General features: G+C 46.0%; 1 protein-coding gene across 1 annotated transcript in view; it reads left to right on the top strand.

The window, feature by feature from the left end:
• C8HXorf38 (chromosome 8 CXorf38 homolog) overlaps positions 1 to 23,167 on the top strand; it is a 114,135-nt gene that overhangs the window by 34,515 nt on the left and 56,453 nt on the right. Inside the window, exons 3-4 of the mRNA XM_085622931.1 lie at positions 4,985 to 5,107; positions 16,999 to 17,148. Of these exons, the coding sequence (XP_085479057.1) occupies positions 4,985 to 5,107; positions 16,999 to 17,148 (273 nt within the window). The remainder of the gene's footprint in view (positions 1 to 4,984; positions 5,108 to 16,998; positions 17,149 to 23,167) is intronic.

Raw genomic sequence — 23,167 nt, 5'->3', positions numbered from 1 at the left:
TCTTCTCTTTCTGGTTGTGATTACTACTGCCGTAGTAAAATGATAGTATAGGCCCTATGTTAGCACCAGCTGTATTGGGTCAGAGGTAGACCCGTCCCAAAATTCTCTCAATTTCTTTTACACTCTTTGGCACAGTATGAGAAAACAAAATATGGTATCGCTCTCTCAGCAATGGGCAGAGACTAAATTGGCCTGAATTCTTTAGAAATTCAAAGATGTTTGCTCAGTTGTGCATATATATGTATTTAGATCTGAAACATGTCGCCAAATTTACGATCCTCACAATTCTATAAAAAAAATGTTTTGATAAATTTATTGTTTTACAGAATACAAGCACCAGTGACACGACAATGAATAGCACAAATAGTGACGCAATACTGTTAAAAACACAGACATTGCTTTTAAAACCACACCCTCCAACAGTGAATACAAACATTATGTATAAAGAACAGGTTACTCCACGGCACCCAGCCATTTGCCCCATACCCTCCGGTATTTCTTAGGACACCCCCGTGCCTCATACATGGGTTTTTCTTGTGCCGCGCACCAATCCACCCCCTCCGCCATTTCTCGGAACTTGGTGGTGTAGAAAGTTTCCAGGAGGCGGCTATGTCCCGTTTGGCCACAACCATGGCTGTGTTGTAAAGTAACTTCTCGTTCCTGGACCCGTCTAGGGGAACCTCTCACCCCAGGACCTCACAATTCTATTAATTTAGTGCCTTTACTGTGCCACACCTGAAACCCTGATACAGGTTTCAGCATTTTGTGTGTTAATGGGCAGATTCAAAGACATCATTACAGGAACATAAGGCGCACATTCTGTACTACGCTGGTGGGGGGAGCACATCACACATTTAATCATTACAGCATGATCTTACTTTTTATGTACGAAATACACTTTATTCCTAACGCACACAAGATCTCAAAATAACTTATTAAGTGAAGTTTTTATCTCCATTTCGATTTTGAAAGATCCTCTACACATCCTTTTCTTCAAGGACACTCCTCCAAAGGTCCTTCAAGACTCAGTTTATTGCAAATGATAATCTTTTCTGCCCACAATACGTTTAGCAGGATAATCCCTTCCAAATTAAGGTCTTTACTCCTAACTGAGGCCTTTAGAAAAAGGAAATGAATCAGTCTTACGGCCAAAGCTTTGGTGTGGGCAAACAATCACCAAACAATCGTACCCCAATCGAAGAAGGAGAGAATCCTATAGTCGATATTATGTTTAATGCACAGGAGATCCACACTGGTGATCCACATTGAAGAAGGAGCCAACATAGGTTTTGCTGCATTTTAAGCATCGTATTTGTGAGGATATGAGAATACCCTTATCTTCCATACTTCATGAGATGATTCTTAGTGTGGATGTTATGCACAATAACAATCCTGCCTTCATCAATCAGACACCGATTATTATTTTATTATCTGATGCCATATCTATGTTTGCGTTCAATTGGTAATTAAGTAGTTTGGCACCCTATTCAGCCTTCACAGGGCTTACATATTGTGTGTGCCAGAGTTGCTGCCAGCCTTGTACAGAAATGGGTCTCTTGGAGTATAAATGTCTATTACTGCTGAGTTTGTAAACTGAAGTGGCTCTCCCATGGGGCCTCCATTACTTATTTTTTGCTTGAGGTGTGCTTGAAGTGCTTCCTCAAGGGTCTGCTGGCCTTTTTCATTCTCTGAGGGTAACCTCTTGTATGAGACTTTCTTTGATGCCCAGCGAGGCTGGGCATATGCTGATTCCCTGTACTAGGTTCTGCACCTGGAGCTTCTTGACACTTACACTTAGGAATTACCTACGAGACGTTGATCACCTTTGACATGGGTTGACTCCCTTGAGTGGTCTACCACTAGGATCTGCTTGCTGGGTTTTTCTTTCTTTAAAAAGTGTCATAGATGGTAACCTGGCCTTTTCTTTGATTTTGACCCCTTTATTCCCCTTTGTACTTTATATTGGGTCGACCCTGAGTTCCCTATTGACCCTACGCTTGGAAACAGCTTATGACCTGATGGCACAGCATCAAGGGTTAACGGCCTGGAATGTCCAATTCTGGGGCTTTCAGCTTACATGAAGCCGTGCTGAGATTACCTACTAACGGCTTCCTTTCCCAGATATCGTTGTAGGGGAGTTGCATTCCCAGCACATAAGTGTATGCTCTTCTCATGTGTGACCTTGGGGTTGAATAGACACATTTTCAGTCAGTTAAAACTCAGAAGTGATGGGTGAAATGAATGCTTGCACAACGTCTCAACCACTAGCACTCGATCAAGCCACATAACCTACCTTTGTGTTTTTTTGTCCTATAGTGCCACGCCAGAGACCTACCTTGTGCAAGGTCCTGCTCCAGTAGGAATAGTCCACCTGAAACTGCCAGGTCCCCTCTGGACAGAAACGCAAGCAATCCCAAACCAGTTTCAGCCTTTTCCATCTCATTAGTGTGGTGCAGCTTGATTGCTGTGGCACAGTGAGCATACCAGTCACAGTTAGAGCATCACACATTTGCTTGATGACTTTAGATCCAACAATTACACACCTGAGTTGGCTTTAGCTAAAAAATGGACTCAAGCAATAATCAAGTTTCCAAAACCCTCTCCTTGGTAAGCCATTAACACCAATTGCAAAATCCTGCACGGCTTCGGAGAAAGATATTTTGATATTGCAAAGAAAAGTTCCACCAGTAAGCAGGTAATTTAAGCTCAAACAAGGCACATATACCTGGATAGCTCTAAAGTTCTTCATGTGAGGAATCTTCTGTGTAGCCTCAATCTTTGTTCGTAAGTGAGGATATAGTGCCCCAGCATCTTTACCCACCATAACTTCAACTCTTTCTACACCCCTCAGTGCATGCCTGTACTTGTACACAGACTTTTTAAGGCTAATTCTCATCAGCTATGCTAATGGTGAGGTTGTGGGGTGGTCCTGACCCAAGGTATTCATGATGCTGAGGATTCCGATCTGATCAACTGGGGTTTCCCTGGGGCCGCTCCTCAGTCCATGAACATAGTGGAGTGACATCTGCCATAAAGTTCGATGTCCCTTAAAGTCCAGATGAAGGTCAGCTAAAAACAAGCTGCCACTGGTCTCTGGTAACAGCAAAATCAGCAGTTCACTGATTTTGCGACAAAACTGCCCTTTGACAACTCTCCCGGGTCCAGCAGACTGGTAGTCAGTGGTGATCAAACAACTGTGGCTACCAACTTAGCCAAGCTGTCTTCTTCAGCTTTTATGGCCTAAAAAGTTAGCCAACTGACCCTTGAAGTTCACTTCTTCTGTCTGGTGCTCGAGGACGACTCTGGGACGGGGACAACTTTTCCTAGAGCAGGGCACCACAGGCACAATCCTCCCTTTGCTGGCTCAGGAGCAGCAGTGGCAGTCCAGTCTTTAGTGCAGCATCTCCTTGCCAGATCCAGGGAACAGCAAGGCAGCCCTTCTTCAGTTTTCTCTTCAGTGCAGGTATGATCTGAGGTCTGGATGCCAGAGGTGCCACCTTTATGCCCACAACATGCCCTCTGAAGATTTGGTGACTATTAGTCAAAAGACTACCAGGGCCCCTCCCGCCTGATGATGATTTCCTGCAAAATGTGGCATCTAACTATCCCAGAATGCAACATTCTGCCCACTCCCATGATGGCAGGAACCCCCTCCCAATATGTTGAGCTTGGGTGGAGCTTGGTAGCCCACCCTAGAGGTGTGGCTACCTGAGGGCTACACTCTCATGGGAAAACCGGTTTGGCAACTGTTTTTTCCTCTCGGTCCCTGATGCTAAACATTCTACCAGAGCAAAACCGCAGCCCATCTTGTGTGTGTCCACCATTTGCCCTTCAAAGGCAGCTTTCCCCTTTGAAACTATTCCTTTGGGCTCACGCCCCATGTCGCTTCCTACCAGGCAGAGGTAACACCTTTTTAAATGAGAGGCCTCTTTTGTGTCCTTTGCTTGGAGTCGTTCACACATCTTCCCAGGAGGGCAGAAAGCTGTCTTGTGGCCAGCATCTGCGAATGGTCTCTGAAAAACTTGGGCAACAAGGTGTCAACTTTCTAAAGTTTACTTTTACATAAAAGTTACATTAAATTCGACATGGGCAACAAGTCAGGTTTAATGGAAATATTCTTTTGATACCTTGAAGTACCAGTTTTAGTAGTCCCATTCAGAAGTTAGCACAGCTGAGTTGCCAGTGTGTAACCCTGCACTCGCTAGCGGAGCTACTAGCCTTTCCAAAAACACAAATGACAATTTGGGGTTTTTTACAGTTAGGAAATATGAAAACACATGTCCTACCTTTTCATATACAGCACACTGCCTTCGGACTCAATAAGTCTACCTTAGCAGTGATTTTATATATTAAAAAGAAAAGTGTGGGTTTGGCCATTTTTTTAATTGGCAAAGTCGAGTTAGCAGTTACAAACTGCTCTACCAGTCTGCAGTGTTAGGCTGGGAGTCATGTTTTACTTTGTTGCGCTCATGGTGGCTCAACAAGTGGTGCATTTTATGAGGTACATTTTAACTTATAGGCCCTGTATGCTCTAGGTACCATATACTAAGGACTCATAAGTTAACTTATGACAATTGGGTATAAGCCAATTAAATACACTCTTTTAATGGTCACAGCAGAGTACTTGGCGCACTCGCACAGTCGAAAAAACAGTACCTAATAATCAAAAAGTGGGGTTGAACCCACAAAAAGCCATTTCTTCACACTTATGTCATGCCAGATAGCAAAGAGCACTGCCTCACTACAGCAATCACACCTAAACCTATTTGTTAATTATTGAGGTGATAGTAGTAGGCTGATATAATGGCAGTATAAAGTGTCATTCCATATACTTGAGCGAAACTTTCATATTTAATTCATGTTGTGAATAGCTACGCTTTGTTAGTGAAATCCTAAAGCAGAGAGTATGATTATTACGCTAGTTATATGCATTTGGTTGCGGGTTTATAAAATGCTCAACTAAAATGTATTTTATTTCCGGCAGGCCTATATGCCTCGTGGCCAGACAGAGAAACAAGGACCTGACAAGTGTGATGCCGCTGCTCTCCTCAACCTCATCCAGTGCTGCTCTCAGTTCAAATATGTTGATCGAAAGAAAGTTCAAGAGGTATGATCAAACAGTAAAAAATATCACAAGAGATTTTAAAAGATAGTGCATATGGCTGACAAATAATGTATATCACCTTCTATCTTGAGCTGTATGGTGCCACCACTTGAGTCTTTCCCACAGTGTCAGCTGGGGCGACGGTAGAAAAACTGTATACTTGCGCCCGGCCGCTTCCCCTTTTGAAATTGGAAGTATTCCTGCCTCTTAGTGGCAAATCCAGAAACTAGTTGTGAACCTAATAATACAGAGTTTTGCACTCCAATAGTGTGCCTCTATGTATTCATCACTGTTGTCCACCAAACGGTGTATGGATCAGAACCTTCTTCTCTGAACTAGGCCAGTTCCATATATCAACCCAGTTCTGATACCATTACATCTTTTTGGGATTTTTAAATCCGTGTTTTTGTCCTCTGGTCTCTTTTTCCTTCACCCTGACTCGGTATACTGCTAAGCTATCTTTAAGCTATGTAAATGGCATTTGAGAGAGAGAGTACCATCCTCAGGAAGTAGAGAGCTGTGGTGCAAAATTAAGTGGGCGAGGCAGGACTTTCCCATGGTTGGGACATATTATCAGTCCTCTTGAAAAACAAGAGGCAATCTAAGAAGCAGAAGCACAGAGAGGAAAGGGTTGCCACCAATGTACCCTGTCTGGAATCTCAGCCACTCCGTTCCTGCTGAGAGGTTACCTCAATACCAGTGCTCCATTTACCCAGGAGTATGTGACCCCGCCATCTTCTCTTCTAGTAAGCTTCCAAGGTGAGCATTGATTGGCACTGAGTTACCATAAGGGTTGTGGACTCCATGGTTGACCAATCTGATTCATTTGATCTTTTTGACCAGGAGCAGCTGGATCAAGAGTTGCTGCACCCCTTCCAACTCTACTCAAATATGGCTGCATGTTTGCCTCAGTGCTGCCCTCTATACTCATTTTAAACTCCTTGCTGGATGTCCTGAAAGCAAATAAACCCCACCTGCCAAGTCCTGTGTAGCTCCCTCCAACTCTGATGCAGCTACTGGCATCCCTGTTGCAGCTTCAGCCAACTTCTGTGCAGCTCATTATACCAGAGGTCTAGTCCAAGCAAAATGTTTTTCTGTCACAATCAGCACTGTCGGACACGATCCAGCGATCAGTCACATCCATGCTTTCGACCATTCTAGCTGCGGCATCAGTGACTGATGACTCCTATGTCCATGACCTCCTCTTCTCAAGGGGGGCTTTGTCAAAACAAGACACTGAACAAAAGACAGCAAGGATATACATTCAACCAGGCCCTAACATGCTGTCATGAGCAGAGCCTTGTAAGCTTTATCCATGGAGGTTCCCATATTCCTGCCAAAGAAGGTGGTATTTTATGTCTTTTCTTTTTTTTTTCTAAAACATTTTATTGAGTTTTAACCTTATAACACACCTCATGTCTTGATGCTACAATAACTACCCCATCATAGATTTAGTGAAAGTCTTTCTCAGAGCTTCCAATATCAACGTCAATGTCCATAAATGACAACCACCAGTCTGTGGTGATGATTGAGGCTTCTCTGAAGGGTAAAGCAATATATTCTCTCTGATTTCCTTTTGCAAATTAGTGGCACCTCCATGGATTTTGGGGGGGCTCCATTGTACGCTAATATCTTCATGGTGAAGTTTGAACACAAACACATTTTTACCAGGAAAGAATGGATCGAACATCTGGTTCTTTATTGCAGATGCATTGATGACATTTTCTTGATTTGTAGGAACACAGAGGACATTCTCCCTGAGAACATAGCTGAATTAAACACCAGAAATGATAGGATTAAGTTCACTCATACCATCAGTAGGACCAGTCTTGCATTTTTGGATGTATGGATTGAAAAAAGTGGGACGTAAGTGAACACCAGCGTGTACACGAAACCAACGGACAAACAATGCTTTACATTTCCAAAGCTTTCATCCTCCACAATTATTTGAAAATTTGTCATACTCACAGATGATGAGAGTCAAAATAATATCCTCTAACATAGAAATGGGGGATTCGGCCATCGCCAAGATCAGACAGAAATACTTACATTGAGGATATCCCATGACAACTGTGATTAAAGCAGAAGAACGCATCAGGTTGAAAGAACATGAAGAACTACTAAGCAAACTATTTAAACCTGAGAAGAATTAAATGGTGTCCGTCTTTAAATGTTCTACGAAATCTAAATGCATCAAAAAAGCAATTTTAAGAAGCTGAGAACAGTTACAAACAGAGCCAGAATTCAAGGACATAGTCGATCACCGACCAGTATTTGCATACAACAGAACCAAAAATATTAACAAATTGCTGTCACCAAGCAATCGAAAAGTGACCTTGAGCATGGAGGACATGAGGAAATGCCAGAATTGTGTGCATTGCTACAATGTCACTGTAGGGAATAACATCAAGCATCCTGGAACGGGTGAACTATTGATCCTCAAACATTCCGCTGATTGTAACACCATGAACGCCATTTATTGTATCGAGAGTCCTTGCGACCTGTTCTATATTGGAAAAACAGAAAGGAAAGTGAAGATTAGGATAACCGAACATAAGAGCATGATTCATAACAAGAACATGAACTCTAACTTAGCGGCACACTGGTTAGAACTATGATAAAACATTGCTCAACTACTGTTTCTGGTAGTGGAAACTGTGATGCCTAAAGTGGGGACAGACCCTAATGAGACTCTTCTACAGAGAGAGATTTTCTGGATTAAATAATTCAATACTATGACTCCCTCGAGTCTTAATAATAAATTAGACACAAGTTTTTTTTTTTATAAAACTGAGCTAGCCTTTCACTGGAATTAGCATAAGCATAGCAGCACATTGATGTGCTTGGGTACCTTATACACAGACCGTAGTGCACTCGAATCATATATGTTCCCATTTCACATGCTATAAGTGATGATTTTGTACACATGCATTGAAAAGTGTACATAGCATGCATTCAGGTATGCGGTGGCAGTGGGTATGAAGATTCTTGCTCATGTTAATAAATTGGGCATAGGTTGCTGGTGATAATTTGTTTTTCTAAACTGTGGTGCTTGGGTGCAGTCGGGTAACTTTGACCGTAAAGACGCTCATGTTGAATTTCTCAGACTTGATCAACCAAGGTATGTTAATAATTTTTTAGGAACCTTTGCACGTGATCACTGAGTTGACATTGTGTTATTCTTTTGAATAGCAATATGGTGTTGTCGTTGCAGGACACAGCCATTTATGATTCCACATTCTGTGTGAGTACATTTGAGCATTGTGATGCACTTTTAGAAAGTTGAGAGGTGCGGTGGTAGTGTACTTATGGTGCTATTTCAACCGTTTCTATGTTGGTACAGCAGGCAGCTCTCACCCAGTGAGCACATCATTAGATTACTATGCATGATGCACACAGGATGTTATAGGGAAGTTCACATTTTGGGCTTGGTATTAAGCAGTAGCACGTTGAATTCAATAGTGGCAGTGGGTGTGGTGTTGTTTTGTTTTTGTCCCCTTGGGGCCGCAGTAAGAAGGATGGTTTTGAATAATTTGTCGTTTTGTTTGTTTTGGATATATTTTATTGTAATGTCCCCTGAGGAAGGGCCATGGCTCCCGAAATGTATAGGGCAGCGTAAACAACAATGTGGAATTCACAGATGAAGAAAAATCAAAAAACAAATATAATGTGATGTTGTCATGTTTATTTTTTAAAAATGGATGTCACTAATGTGAATATGATATTTTTTAGCTTGGTTTATGTAATGCAAATAAGAACATTTGTAATATACAAAAAATATAATATTTTCTTTGAAAACATTGTGAATAAGTTGTAAACATTTTTTTCGAGCATACACAGAGACATTGTGGTATGTTAAATACATTCAGCTGTGCACGCAGGTTTTCAGGTAATTCTTGACTTGAAACACTTCTTGCCGATCACTGTGAGAAAGTTATCAATGATGATACAAACGTGGGCAAGCTGGTGAGAACCTACCAGTAGCTCCTCTGGTGTTGCGCACGTGAGATACTTTCTCACACAATTTTTTGCACATATACATTTGAAATTGAGGGTATGAGTCAATTATTTTTTTTATAGTACTGACTGACCACCTTCTCTTTTCCTCTTTGTTTTCCTTGTTTTAATAGATTAGGAGGCACGCATGATTGGGCTACATTAAGCTATTAAATAGGTGACTGAGGTTTTTGATAAAATTGTCTTCCCTCTTCCCAGTCCTGTTTGTATACAATTACATTGAGATAAGTGCCTATGTGTCCCACCTGACATGAAACAAGAGGGATTGCTACTCAAGTGCCTGACATGGAACGTCTCTCCAACTCCTAAAAAGGGCGCCAGGTTCTGGCGTATTTGGCCAGACACGCCATACAGGTGGCTTTTTCTGCAAAAGACTCACTATGCCTTGCTTCCCACACATCACTTTGCAATGACATTGGGGGATAATCTTTTTTTGCCAACTATAGTACCTATTCCTGGTAAGTGTGCGTTTTGTTCTATAAGGAACTTTCTTTCCGAGTCCGGGAAGTGGTGGCTGATATAGAAGGGCGTTACCTCCTGGTGGTGGGTACGATGAGAAATGACCCACTCCTTTTGATTAAAGTATATGCCCCAAATGTAGACTCTGCTGAATTCTTCCCCAGCATAGCCGCACACATCACACGATTAGACATTGATAATATACTAATGGGGGGGAACTTCAGTCTCACCCTGGACCCTGCTATGGACACGACAAGCAGAGGAAAGACCACTAAACCCTACTCGGTGCAGACACTCACCTCTCTATTGCAGTTTTTTTTCTTAAAGACCCCTGGAGGGTGAACCACCATGCGGGTGGGATTAATCATTTTATTATGTCCCTCACGGCTCGTGGTCACAAATAGAGTATTGGTATCTCTCTCCCCACCTTCTGCTAGCTGTTACCACAGTTGATTATCAGTCGTGTACGCTATCAGATCACTCACCTGTACTACTGACATTAACCATATCTAATGTTAGACGTCCCTGTGTGTCCTGGCGATTTCCCTCGGAGGCGCTTCTAGATCAGGACTTTCGTAGTGAGGTCAGGGAAGCCATAATTGAGTATTTCCAATTCAACATAGGAACAGTGGAGTGGCAATCTATGCTCTGGGAGGCGTTCAAAGTATACATCAGGGGAGTGTGTATTGCTAAACAGGCGGGAGTGCTGCAGTCCATATGTAGGGAGCTCGACAGAGTAGAGGGGATTCTCCGTGAGCTAGTCAGTCGTACTAGGATATCAGATCCCCCGACGTTACATGAATGAGCGGCGCTTCTGATGGAATTTCAGGAACTATTGGTGTTGGAGTTAAACTACATGGGCAAGTGTAATGTTTAACATGTTTAAAATGTGGCATGTTTGAGGGAGGAGCCTAGCGCGCATCCAAGATGGTCGCGTGAGCACAGGGCTCCCCGGACCCTCTCTGCTCCTCGGAATTTATCCTGAGAATATCCTGACTTGGCTTATGGAATCTGGGAGATAAAGACCAGCTGAGCGTATATCTCTTTTCAAAACTCAAATCGGACCTGGGAATCCTGAGTTGTCGTCGTCGGAACTTTTGGGACCCGCCCGACGGAGGTGATCGGGGTGAAGGTGACCCGAGGGACCGGGCTGCAATTGAACAACAGCGGCTTCAGCGCGGTGCCAGCTGCCGATCCACCACTTTCGGTTTCGGTTTTGCACTTCAGGAGACCGGCAGGGAGGTGCGCTCGGGGTGGAGAGGTGCTTCCTGGGCCTCTGCATGAGGTTTTCTTTCATCTGCCACTAGAGCGCCTATCGCCTCGGACCCCCTATACCGACATTTTGTGGTCTTCTTGCTGGTGCCTTACACCTCTTGATTGGAGGTCCCCTCGGGTGACCGTGTTCACATGGGGGGCAAAGGGGGTCCCGAGGGCCGCAAGACCAAGGCTTCCCTCCGCGGGGGGGCAGTCCAGAGCAATAACATGGACCGTTACACCCAGGGCAGGGGGCCCTCTGGCGCTGCTGGCCTCCCCTCGGATACTGCGGAAGGAGGCGCGACCGCCACTACGGAACTATCCTTGCAGGACATTATGGGCGCCATTGATGGCATCAGGGAAACCATCGCGACGCAATATGAGGCCCTGGCCCGTAAGATTGACACTGTCGCGATCGATGTCACCCTGATCCGGGCCGACCTCTCCAAAACTAACGAGAAGGTCCAGGCTCTCGACGCACGGACCTCCACCCTCGGTGCGGATGTGTCGGATCTGCGGGCCGCGCTTGGAGACATTAGGGTGGTTAACGACCATATGGCCCGGCGGCTTGAGGACTTCGAGGGACGGGCCCGACGCAACAACATCCGCGTCATAGGTGTACCGGAGTCCTCTGACGGCCGCCCGGTTGACCTCGTGGTCGAGGAACTTATCCTGAAACAGTTGTCCTCGGCTGGCCTAAGTAAGTTCTTTGCCGTGGAGCGGGCCCATCGAGTTCCGGGCGGTCGGCCACGGCCGGGGGCCCCCCCGAGGCCTATCGTGGCCAAACTGTTCTACTACAGGGACCGCAACGCTATTCTTCAGGCCTCACGGACCCACGGCCCGGTTCGCCTTGAGAACTCGACCATCAATTTTTACCCGGACTTCACACAACTGGTCCAGAAACAACGGATGGGATTCCAAGGGGTGAAGCGTCGTCTCCGTGAGCTGGGCCTAAAGTATTCGATGCTCTACCCTGCAAAACTCCGAGTGGAACATGGGGATCGGACAGCCTTTTTTGACTCTCCTGTGGCTGCAAGTGACTGGCTGGACTCTCTGCCGGACGGAGGTGGCCGTCCCGGACCCTCTGCGGGCACCGCAGGTGATGGGTCCTCTTTAGAATGACTTTTGGTCCTTGATTTTGCCTTTTTGCACAGTACAATCGGGTCTTATTTCATTTGCATATTGTGTTTTACCAGGACCAGTGAGGGGGGCGGGCGGGGACGGGTCCCTTACCTCCTCGGGGTTCTTTTCGTAGAATGGGGTTAGTGGGGCGACAGGCACACTGCAAGTTGGGGGGGTTTTTTGGCCCGCAGGGGTGCAGGGTGGGGGGAGTTGGTCCTGGGGTGGGGTTGGGGGGGAGGAGGGTTTGTTTTGCTGTGTGTTTTTTGTTTACAGGGCGAGGTACTGATTTTTGTCCACATTTGGGAACTGTGCTGCAGGCTGGGGGACCCTTGATCTATTGGGGGGGATGGGGGGGGACGGGTTGAGGCTTATGTCATGGAACGTCAATGGGTTGGGGGACCGTATCAAGCGGGGTGTAGTACTGCAATATTTGCGTCGTCTGACTCCTGATGTGGTGTTTCTCCAGGAGACGCATCTGGTGGGTAATGTTTGTCATGCAATGAACAGGGGGGGATACCGCCTCGTGGCCCATTCTGGTTTCACAACTGGTTCCAGGGGGGTGGGCATTCTGCTGCGAACCTCACTTCCGGTGGAGATCACTAAGATAGTCTCGGATGACAGAGGGCGCTATGTGTGTTTGATTGGGAGGTGGGAGGGGCAGCCCCTTGCCCTGGTTTCAGTTTACGTCCCCCCGGGCCTCCAGAACTCCACCTTCACTGACTTGGGTCGAATGCTGCTTGACCTTCCGGACAGCCTCCTGCTCATGGGCGGGGACTTTAATTCTGTGGTTTCGGGTGAACTGGATCGTCACCCACCAAGGACCCTCCCCGCTGCCCAGGCATGGCTGGGTGGGATGCTGGAGACCTTCGGCCTGGTGGATAGTTGGAGATTGATGCATCCGACCCAATGTCAATTCACCTTTCACTCGGGGGCGCATGGGAGTCTCTCTAGGTTAGACTACTTCCTTATGCCCGCGGCGCAGACTGGTCGGATTCGAGAGGTCAGGCACCTGGCGCGGGGTATCTCCGACCATTCTCCGCTGTGGCTTGTTTTTGACACCGGGCCGCGGTCTGCAGGGCGGATCGCTCCCATTAACCCATGGTACCTGCGAGACCCTACGACTCGTGACAGCCTGGTTAAGGCTATGGACCAATACTTCCTGGATAACGAGGGGTCGGTGTCTTCTGCAATGTCCCTGTGGGAAGCCTTTAAAACCGTGGTCCGCGGACACGCCCTTTCCCAGATAGTGGTGGCTAAGAGGGTCAAGAGTGAGGCAGTGGTGAGGCTGGAGACTGACATCTTGGGGCTGGAGTCGGCCTTGGAGGCGAATGTTACTCCGGACGGGCTCCATGCCCTCAGCCTGAAACAGTTTGAATATAGGTCCCTGGTCACTGACGCGGCCAAAACTATGTATAGGGAGCAGCAGGGTCGACTGTACGATGCCGGGGACAAGGCGGGAAAGTTGATCGCGTGGCTGGACAGGAAGGAGAGAGTGAATCGTGTGGTCCCGGAGTTGCGTGCTGCGGATGGTGTGTGTGTGACGGAGCCTGACGAGATTGTGGAATGTTTTGCCGACCACCTCCGGGCTGTGTACTCCCCAGTGACTGACAGGGATGAGGACGACTCTCGCCTTCTACTGAGGGATATCGCCTTGCCCTGCCTGTCCGTTGAGGACCGTGAGCGGCTGGACGCCCCCTTGTCGGTGGATGAAATAGCGACCGCGATCCGCTCCCTTCGCTCGGGCAAGGCTATGGGTCCCAACGGTCTGCCCATTGAGCTATATAAATTGCGCCCTGACAAGCTTGCGCCCTTCCTCAGTCGCATGTTCCGTGAGTCTCTGGCGGCGGGTTCCCTCCCGGCCGATCAGCGTTTGGCCACGATAGTCGTTATCCCCAAGGAGGACAAGCCGCGAGATCGCTGTACTTCTTACCGGCCTATTTCACTGCTAAATGCGGAGCCTAAGATCCTGGCGAAAGTCCTTGCCAATCGTCTGTTGAGCGTCGTGTGCGATCTGATTCATCCGGACCAATGCGGATTCATCCCGCATCGTAACACCGCTCTTAACTTGCGGCGTCTTCATGGCGCCCTTGCCAGGGCGGAGCTCCTCTCCGAACCGGCCGTGCTGGTTTCTTTGGATGCCACGATGGCTTTTGACACCATCGAGTGGCCATTCCTCTGGGCTGTCTTGGCTAAATTTGGCTTTGGGGAAGGGTTTATTGGCTGGGTGAAGCTTCTGTACACGGGGCCCATGGCTCAGGTGGTGGTGAACGGGCGGGTCTCTCGGCCCTTTGCCCTCGGCAGGGGCACGAGGCAGGGATGCCCGTTGTCCCCTTTGCTCTTCGCTCTCGCCCTGGAGCCACTCGCGGCTTGGCTCCGCTGGGAGCCCTCGCTTCAAGGGATCCGGTGGGCCCCGGGCTTTGAAGATCGGGTTTCGCTGTATGCGGACGATATTCTCCTATATCTCACCTCACCGCGGCAGTCGCTCAACGTCCTCTTTGACGTTCTGACTTCCTTTGGGAATAATTCGGGTCTCACGATCAATTGGTCTAAATCCTGCGTCTATCCGATCTCCGGTGGTCCTCCACTCCTACCGCCTCGGCTTCCGATCCAGGTATCACTGAGCGGCTTTAAGTACCTGGGGATATACGTTTCGCTGGACCCGGTGGCTCGCTATGAGCTGAATCTCCTGCGACCGCTTCGGCGATTGCGAGAGGATACGGCCCGGTGGTGCAGGCTGCCCCTGTCCCCGCTGGGTCGGGCCGCGCTGTTCAAAATGATGTCCCTTCCCAGGTTCCTCTATGCACTCCAGAATTCCTTCGACGTCATCCCAGTGGCCTACTTTCGGGAGGTAGAGAGCCTGCAGAGGAGACTGGTGTGGGACGGGCGGGCGCGTATTGCTCTTGCTAAGCTTACTCTCCCCTGGTATGACGGGGGCATCGCGCTTCCCGACATTCGCAGGTATTATTGGGCCGCGCAGCTTTCGGCCATCAACCATGCCACGTATGCGCCTGGCCTGAACCCGGCGTATGAGATGGACAAGTTCCTGCTTCCCGGCGGGGACTATAACAGGGCGCTGTACTCCCGCTCGGCTGGCCGGACCCTTACGGGTCCTACTAAGATTGCTGTGCGGACCTGGAGGGCCGCCACTGCTGCCACGGGCTGGGGTGAGCGACTGACATGTGCTACTCCTTTGTTTGCCTCCGATCGCCTGGGGAGCCTCTGGACTACGAAGGGGTTTGACCAGTGGGACACGATTGGCATCAGCAAAGTGGGAGACCTGTGGCATAAGGGCGCGGTTAAGACTTTCGCGGCTCTTCAGGCCGAATATGAGCTTACGGACAGGGAGTTCTTCCGCTATGCCCAGGTTCGACACGCCCTGCTCTCGGTCTTTGGAGAGGGGACCACGATCCCGGTTTCCTCGCCCCTCGAGGACCGCATACTTGACGGACATGTCCCGGACAGCACTATTTCTTTAATTTATAAGAAACTGATTAATCATCGGGCTGACCTCTTGGTGCGCCTTCGGGAGGCGTGGACGGGGGATGGGGTGGAATTGGACGACGAGGACTGGCAGTCTGCACTGTCGTCCCCCAAAGAGGTCGCCATTCCGGCCCGTCTCCGGTTGGTACAGCTTAAGATTCTTCACCGGGTGTATGTGACGGGTCCTCGCTTGGTCTCGATGGGATATTCCGACGATGGGCGCTGTAAGCGGGGTTGTGGGCTCAGTGCCACCTTTCTCCATATCCTGTGGGAGTGCCGCGAGGTGGCGGACTACTGGCGCCGGGTACATACGGTTATGGGACAGGTCACTGGGGTTGTGCTGCTGCCGGAGGTGCGTCGTTGTGTTCTGAATGTGTGGGAGCCCAATGATTATAGCGCGGCTCAGACTCGGTGGGCGGCCCTGGGGAACATGATTGCCAAGAGAGATATAGCGCAGCTTTGGGGTGCCCAGCGGCCGCCCACCGTGTCAGTATGGAAGGAGAATATGGACTGGTGTATGTTCAGGGAGAAGACTGTGTATGTTGCCCGTGGTAAGCCGGGGGCATGGGGCAGAATCTGGGGGCAATGGAATGCTTATCGCGGGGGTATCTGTACGCCCCCCCTGGTGGACACCGATATCGCCATGTCCCCCTGACCCTTGACGGTTCCGGGCACCTTTTGGAATGACTATATATGGACGTTCAGTTCCCTTGGCTCCCCCCCCCCCCCCACCCCCCTCCCCAGCCTCCCGGTACTCCTTCCTGTCGTGTGCTGCTTAATGGTCTGACCTCCTGGAGTTCCCCGGAGGAAGCCTGCCCTGCGCCGTTTGTCTTTATGCCTCGCCTTTTGTTTTTCTTTTAGTTTTCTGTGTTTGTTTGATCTAAGTCTCCTGTGCCTCTAGAACTATCCGGACTCCCTACGGGGCCGACCCCCGGGAACCGACTGCAGCTTTGATAAATGTATATTTCATTCTGTACTTAGCGGCCGGCCCTGGTGGTTGTAGGCCCGTGCTTGTAATCGACTTATTGTTCAATAAAACTTTTAAAACAAAAAAAAAAAAAAAAAAAAGTGGCATGTTTAAGTGTTTAAGAACAGTTCCATGTACTAATGTTTCAGTCATTGCAGTGTTGGCCAATATTTGCTTAATGGATGCAGGAGTAAATGTTAAAACATGTCATTAGGCCACAGCACTTAATTTACTAGATAATTTACCAGCTACAAAAGCTTTTATAACGGGCTTGATGGCAAAGGAGTCTTTCTTTTTAGTTCTTAGGATTAACATGTTTTAATGTCCTGCAAGTCAGTGGCACTCATGTTATTGACCCTATTGGGATATAGATTGCTTACCTCTGGTTCACGGGCTAGTAGTGTCTGAAGCAGCCTTGTTAACATGCTCTGTTATTTCACCAGTGTGCACCACGTGCTATTCTCAATTATGAGTTTTTTCAGTCCATTTGGTTGGACTGAACTGACAAAAGACTACAGCACCTTTGCACGAGATACTCTATAATTCAGTATTACTTTATATTCAGCAAGGCCACAATGTATTTCTGTCTTTTTAGGTGATAAAGGGACGGAATGAGTTGATGCACTCTTCAGAAATGAAGGTTTCCTCTGAGTGGTTGGAAGATTTTGGGAAGCAAATACAAAATGTCATCAGTGAACTCCATGATGTTCCAGATATCAAGGCAATAGGTACAAGAATAGATAAGGTACACCTTGGAAATTACTGTGCACAAAGCTGGTTTTAAACATGTGTTGATTGATGTACATGTGCTTGATTTTTTTGACTGAAATTTGGTATGGTGTGGCCTAGTATTATTATGCAGATATCTATAATGTCTTCATTGTAATTTCATGGAACATACTTGAGTATCAAAGGACTGGGAAAACCCAGTAGTCAAAATGGGAATTGAGTGTATATTCAAGTAACATGATGGTGTTTCCAAATGAGTTCATTTGCATCGTTACTGTGGGACAACATAAGTAAACTACATAATTCAGTGAAAAAGAAGGACTTTGGGACATTTCCTTTTAGAAGGAAAATGTTATTAATCATCATAATTCTATTTTTTTTATTTTTTTTATTGGTTCACAATATCAGAATGTATAACATAATTTAAGCAGTCATATACTCATGAAAGGTCCCCCAAATATAAATACCCATCTTACGTTTCCTTGAGCAGACGGGCAACAGTCATAGCCAAAAACAATAAATAGCAATGTTTGTACATTGGTTTCCCAAGCTCTAACTCAGGCCCAGTACCTAATAACATCATGGCTGCAGTAATTCTAATAGGCATCCCAACCATTACAGACAAAAACGTTTCAATATTGCTAATATACAGAGACAACTTACTACAAGCATAATACATGTAAACAATCCGCATTATCATTCCCACAACGGAAGCACTTGCCATCATACCCCCGCTTCATTTCAACATCTTTGCAGGTGTATAATATAAATTGAAGGCAGTTTTGAAAAATTGAGCTTTCAGATTTGCTGATAAGAATGTTTCTTGAGCCATAATAATAACCTTCTCCAAAGACACCTCATGCACACCCAGAACATTAGCCCATTTTAAGTTGTGTTTCTCCAAATCATCCGGCTTAGACGATAGCAAAATTTTGTATAGAACCCCGATTCTCTCCTGTCGCTTAATTGATTCAATTAATTTATGACATACCGGTACCAAGTTTTTTTTCCTACTTAAAAAATCCCGTATTTACGGCAATTTAAAAAACTGCGTCCTAGGTACATTATATTGTCTAGCAAAATCTGAAAATGATAAGTAGAGCCCATGCCCCTCATAAAAATCACCAATTTGCCCAATACCTTTGCTTCTCCAATTTCTAACCACCTGATCCCAAAAGATGGAAGGCAGAATCCGTACAGCATTAGTAGGAGTGTAATATGGTATCCCTGTTAAGGAAAATTTAGACCGAATACCTTTCCAAACCTTAAACGGCCTCCATGATCTTAAAGCGCGTGTCCTCTTGTAGTAGCTGCCATCAACTTCCTTAAACAAACAGTTTTTTACTTCCGCCCCGAGTAATACATAAAAAATTGATGGGGATTCTGCCACATTACTGACCTCTGCCCCGGTCAACAGTATACGCATTTTAAGTAGGAAGCACGCATAATAATAAAATGTGAAATCGGGTAATGACCAGCCACCCCCCCCCCCCCCCTTCTCTCGGTAGTGTCATAAACCGCGTAGCCCTTCTAGGTCTACCTGGGGCCCATAAAAATGTAACACATGCAGTTTGCAGTTTATGGAGTTGCTCCTTAGTCACCTCTAAGGGGACTGGTCTAAAAAATATAGTACTTTAGGTAGAATATTTATTTTTAAAATATTGCCTCTACCCACCAGTGTAAGTTAGAGACGGCCCGATCCTGCTAAGGATTCTTTAATCTTAGACAAAATATCCATCCAATTGACTTCCACTAGTTCTTTTAAAGATGCCCGTATTTTTATCCCTAAATATGTCACCTCCTTAACAGATCTTGGATCCTCGGACATCATGTTGTTTGTACATAATATTTGTGTTTTTGTCTTGTTAAGTTTATACCCAGATATTTGTCCAAATTCCTGTGCTAACCGTTTCACTTCTATAATTGCCGTAGCCGGGTCACTGGTAGTAATAGCAATATCATTAGCGTAGGCGAATACAGAATGCTGAATTTCCCGGACAATAAACGGTCTCACTAAGGGGCTACCATCCAACATATTAATGAAAGGATTGATATAGAAAGCAAATAATAAAGGGGAGCAGGGACACCCCTGCCGAGTTCCTCTAGTTATCTTCACGGGTTCCGAAACCCTACCCCAACACATATCCTAGCTACTGGTGATTTATATAGCACCTGTAGCCCCTGCATAAATCCCTGACCAAATCCTGCACAGCCCATGATGTTCCATAGATATTCCCATGCAACGCGATCAAACGCTTTCTCAGCGTCTAACAATATTAATCCCAAATCCCGCCCTTCAGCCTGAGCAATATCAAATAATGTCACAACTTTGCTAACATGGGCCACTGTCCCTCGAGAAGGGATAAAGCCATGCTGATGCAGAGATACCAAGGGAGATATAACTTTTGCCAGTCGACTCGCCAATATTTTGGCATATATTTTGCCATCACAATTAACCAATGAAATTGGTTGATAAGACCCAGGAGTCTCGGGTGGTTTTCCCTTTTTTTTTAAAACCACAATAGTGGCTTCATCCCACGTCTTAGGCGCGTGACCATTTTGAGCAGCACGTATTGTCTGTAATAGCTAGTTCTTAAAATCATGGAAGAATACTCTGTAAAGCTCCACAGGGAGCTTATCCAGGCCAGCAGCCTTCCCAATCGCTAAAGCATTAACGCCCGCCTCTAATTCATCCATATTGATCACGCTATCTAACATCTCTACCATCTAGCTGCGTAAATCCCCCTGCCATCGTTATATTATTGACATCCCCCTGTGAGTTCTGCTGTGTATACAATTCAGTTTAAAACTGATGGAAAATAGCAAGGATTCCCCGAGGCTCATATGAAATTAAACCAGAACTGTCCCCAAGACTAGTAATTCTCTGAGAGGATTCTTTCATCCGCATTCGGAGCGCCAAACCGCGTCCTACCGCCTCACCATACACATGACACTCTCTTTTATGTATCAAATATTTCCTAGCGTTCTCTTTATTCCAAAGTGTGTTAATATTAGCCCAACATCATGCAGTATCAAATTCCAGCCCCGTAATATCTTTGCACTGTGCGATCCCCTGCATTAGTTTTGCCTCAGTAAGCATCAATTTTAAATATAAATCCTTTAATTCTGCCTTAGCCATTTTTTGATAGTGAATGCCGAAACTCGTCACTTCCCCTCTGAAACATGCCTTAAAAGCATCCCAGAGCACTGGAACAGGGACTGTATCTTTATTATTTTCAGAAAATTCCTTAATCCATTTCCTCCTATGTTCCTTAAACCCGTTGTCAAGGAGCAATTTCCTATCAAATGTAAAATTTCTTGGAGCACAATCAACCGAGAATGCAGATATTTCCAACGCTATTGGCGCATGATAAAACGTGATCCTGGGATATATCTGGATCTGGGCCCCACCAAGCAACTCAGTTGATATAAAGAAATAGTCAAGACGGACCAGTTTCTGATGAGGGAAGGAGTAAAATGTATACCCAGGTACTGAAGGTTGTATAGTGTCCCATGCATCTGATAACCCATGGTCTTTCAACATATTAAATAATGCTTGGAACACTTTTGGTTTTCGACCCAAGTATCCTTGTTTTCCCATTTGTAATTCTTTGTTAACTAGACTAATATTAAAATCTCCGCAAAGCACTAAAGGACCTGGCCACAGTGTAAATTCAATATTTAATTCTTCTAAAAGTAGTGGTTCGTCAAGGTTGGACCCATAGACAGTGCAGATTGTAAACTTAGAAGTACCTAGTGCACATTCCACAATCACCCATCTCCCATATTTATCAGCTAAAACGCTCTGTATTGACCGACTTGGGGTTTGTACTGCTTGCAGCGTCACAGCAGACATCAATGACGCGGGGGTGGCAATATTGGCTAAACCTGCTATTCAAAGTACAGGGCATGTTTTAGCTGATAAATCATCATAATTCTATGTAGAATTCCGACTGTTGGAGCTCGAGGGAGTTGAACCCTTCCCCAGCTTGCCCTATTGCTTCCAAGCCTTTGTTTCGCAGCTTTTGCTATGATCGTTTAGCCGCACACAGGGCCACGGCTGTTCGCTATTGAATATTCATAGCATTAGCTGTGAAAGGAGGCTAAGCTAGCTCCTCTTTCTCCCTGGGCTCAACTAAACTGCCTTTCCTCGTCCAGCCGAGCCAGGAAGACCAAGGAGCTAAGCAGCATTTCCCTTTTCCTTCTTGCTAGGTACATGTGACACTCTGGACTACAGGTGGGGTGTGTGGGGGGGGGGGGGGCGATTCATATCCTGTATGACTTGCTGCACAGATTTTATCAATTACACCCCTGACAGCTTGCCACCTTGAGAGTCCCAGGGGATACCCGGGTGCCATTAAGTGGGTCGGCCTTGGAGGACCCTAATGGAATAGACTGGTGCAAAAGAAAACATGTGGTGCGAGCATTGAGGCCTAACAATACGACAGTAAAGTGCGACTTGTTGATAGAAACATAAACAACCCAACAAACCCCCCACCCTATACTTCAAAAACGATGAAGCATCTGTCGCTGCGGGTGCCACCCGCGGACCCCAACAGGGAGTCCCGGTACACCTTGACCAAAACAAATTTACTTTTAATGTTCTTAGTAAATGCATTTAGACAAAGTAGATTCTCCTTTTACATATGATATACATACATGTACTGAGAGACCAACTTTGTGTATGGGGTGAAAAACTCACAATAATGCACACCATCATGGAACTATGGGGAATACAAAATTGTTTACATTTTGGAGAAAAAAACATATTTTATTTATCTGCATGTCAGACTTGAATAGTAGAGAGCAGATCCAGCACACTGCTATTAGCCAGTCGTAATGTTTATCCTAAAAACAAGAACGTTACCAAAAACAAATTTATCATTATTTTGTATACAATTCGTTGTTTTTTCCTTTCAGATTCCACTGGCAAATCTACCTGTAGCTGTAACAAACAAATTAAATTCCTAAATTGGTCATCATCCCTGCTATGCCACATGATGACGTTTAAGTAAAATTTTCACACTTTTTCTACGTTTAAAACTGCATGTAATGATTTTAGCCTCCTATTTTCTAGAATTTCGGTTCCATAAGTAGGAGATAATACTTTGGAAGCTTCCATTATAAACTCTCTGTAAATGTAAGACAAATGTCATTACATTTAGCCCTGCCATAGGAATTCATTAGGTATATTGTGTCATGACTTGAGTTAATGGACTCTCCCAGATGGAAAATGATGGCAACAGTAGTGCACGTTTTCCTATAACTAGATATCTGACCAGCTTTAAATTTGGTAATATCAGTATTTATTTTATTGTCATGTCATCTGCTCTACACCTTTGTAGCATGAGTATAACATGTTTTGAACTCTGTCTTTCAAGTTAGCAGACAGCACTTCTGCTCTACATTCATCCTGCTTGAATGGAACAATGAACACATAAATGATTCCATGAGTCCAGCGGCGTCACTAGGGTTGGTGTCACCCAGTGCGTTAACTTATGGTGTCACCCATGCGGTCCGCACCCCCCGCACCCCCTAGTGACGCCACTGACGCAGCATAACCGATAGGGGTCGACCTTAAAAAACGTAAACATGGCTGTTCAATTTAATAAAGGAAAATTGTAACATAGACAGGCATCTAATTCTGCAAATCAATCCAGTATCCCATTACAAGAGTTCCCCCCCCCCCCACCCTAAAGAGGCCACACCCTGCAGCCCAGGCTCTATCTCCCACGGCAGCAATTTCCGCCTTCCGCGAGAAGTGGACACGTCGCCACTGATAACCGATTCACTGTAAGCGAGAGTTTATTTCTGATTTCCATTTTGCTTTCTGCTGCAGAATACATTCTCTTTAATCCGACATATGTTAGCTGATTAAAATGTTTTTATCCGAAATGCGCCATTTTGGCAGCTCTCCCGAGATGGATTTTGTTTTTTGAGTAATAGCGCGGTCCCACAGCTTTCCCGGGTATTATTATTTTTTACAGTACTTATCCAGCACTTGTATTCGATTTCTTTTACGGACCGAGTGTTCT

This window comes from Triturus cristatus, chromosome 8 (genome assembly GCF_964204655.1).
Source record: "Triturus cristatus chromosome 8, aTriCri1.1, whole genome shotgun sequence".
Classification (NCBI taxonomy): Eukaryota; Metazoa; Chordata; class Amphibia; order Caudata; family Salamandridae; genus Triturus; species Triturus cristatus.
This window is presented reverse-complemented; position numbering and strand designations above follow the sequence as displayed.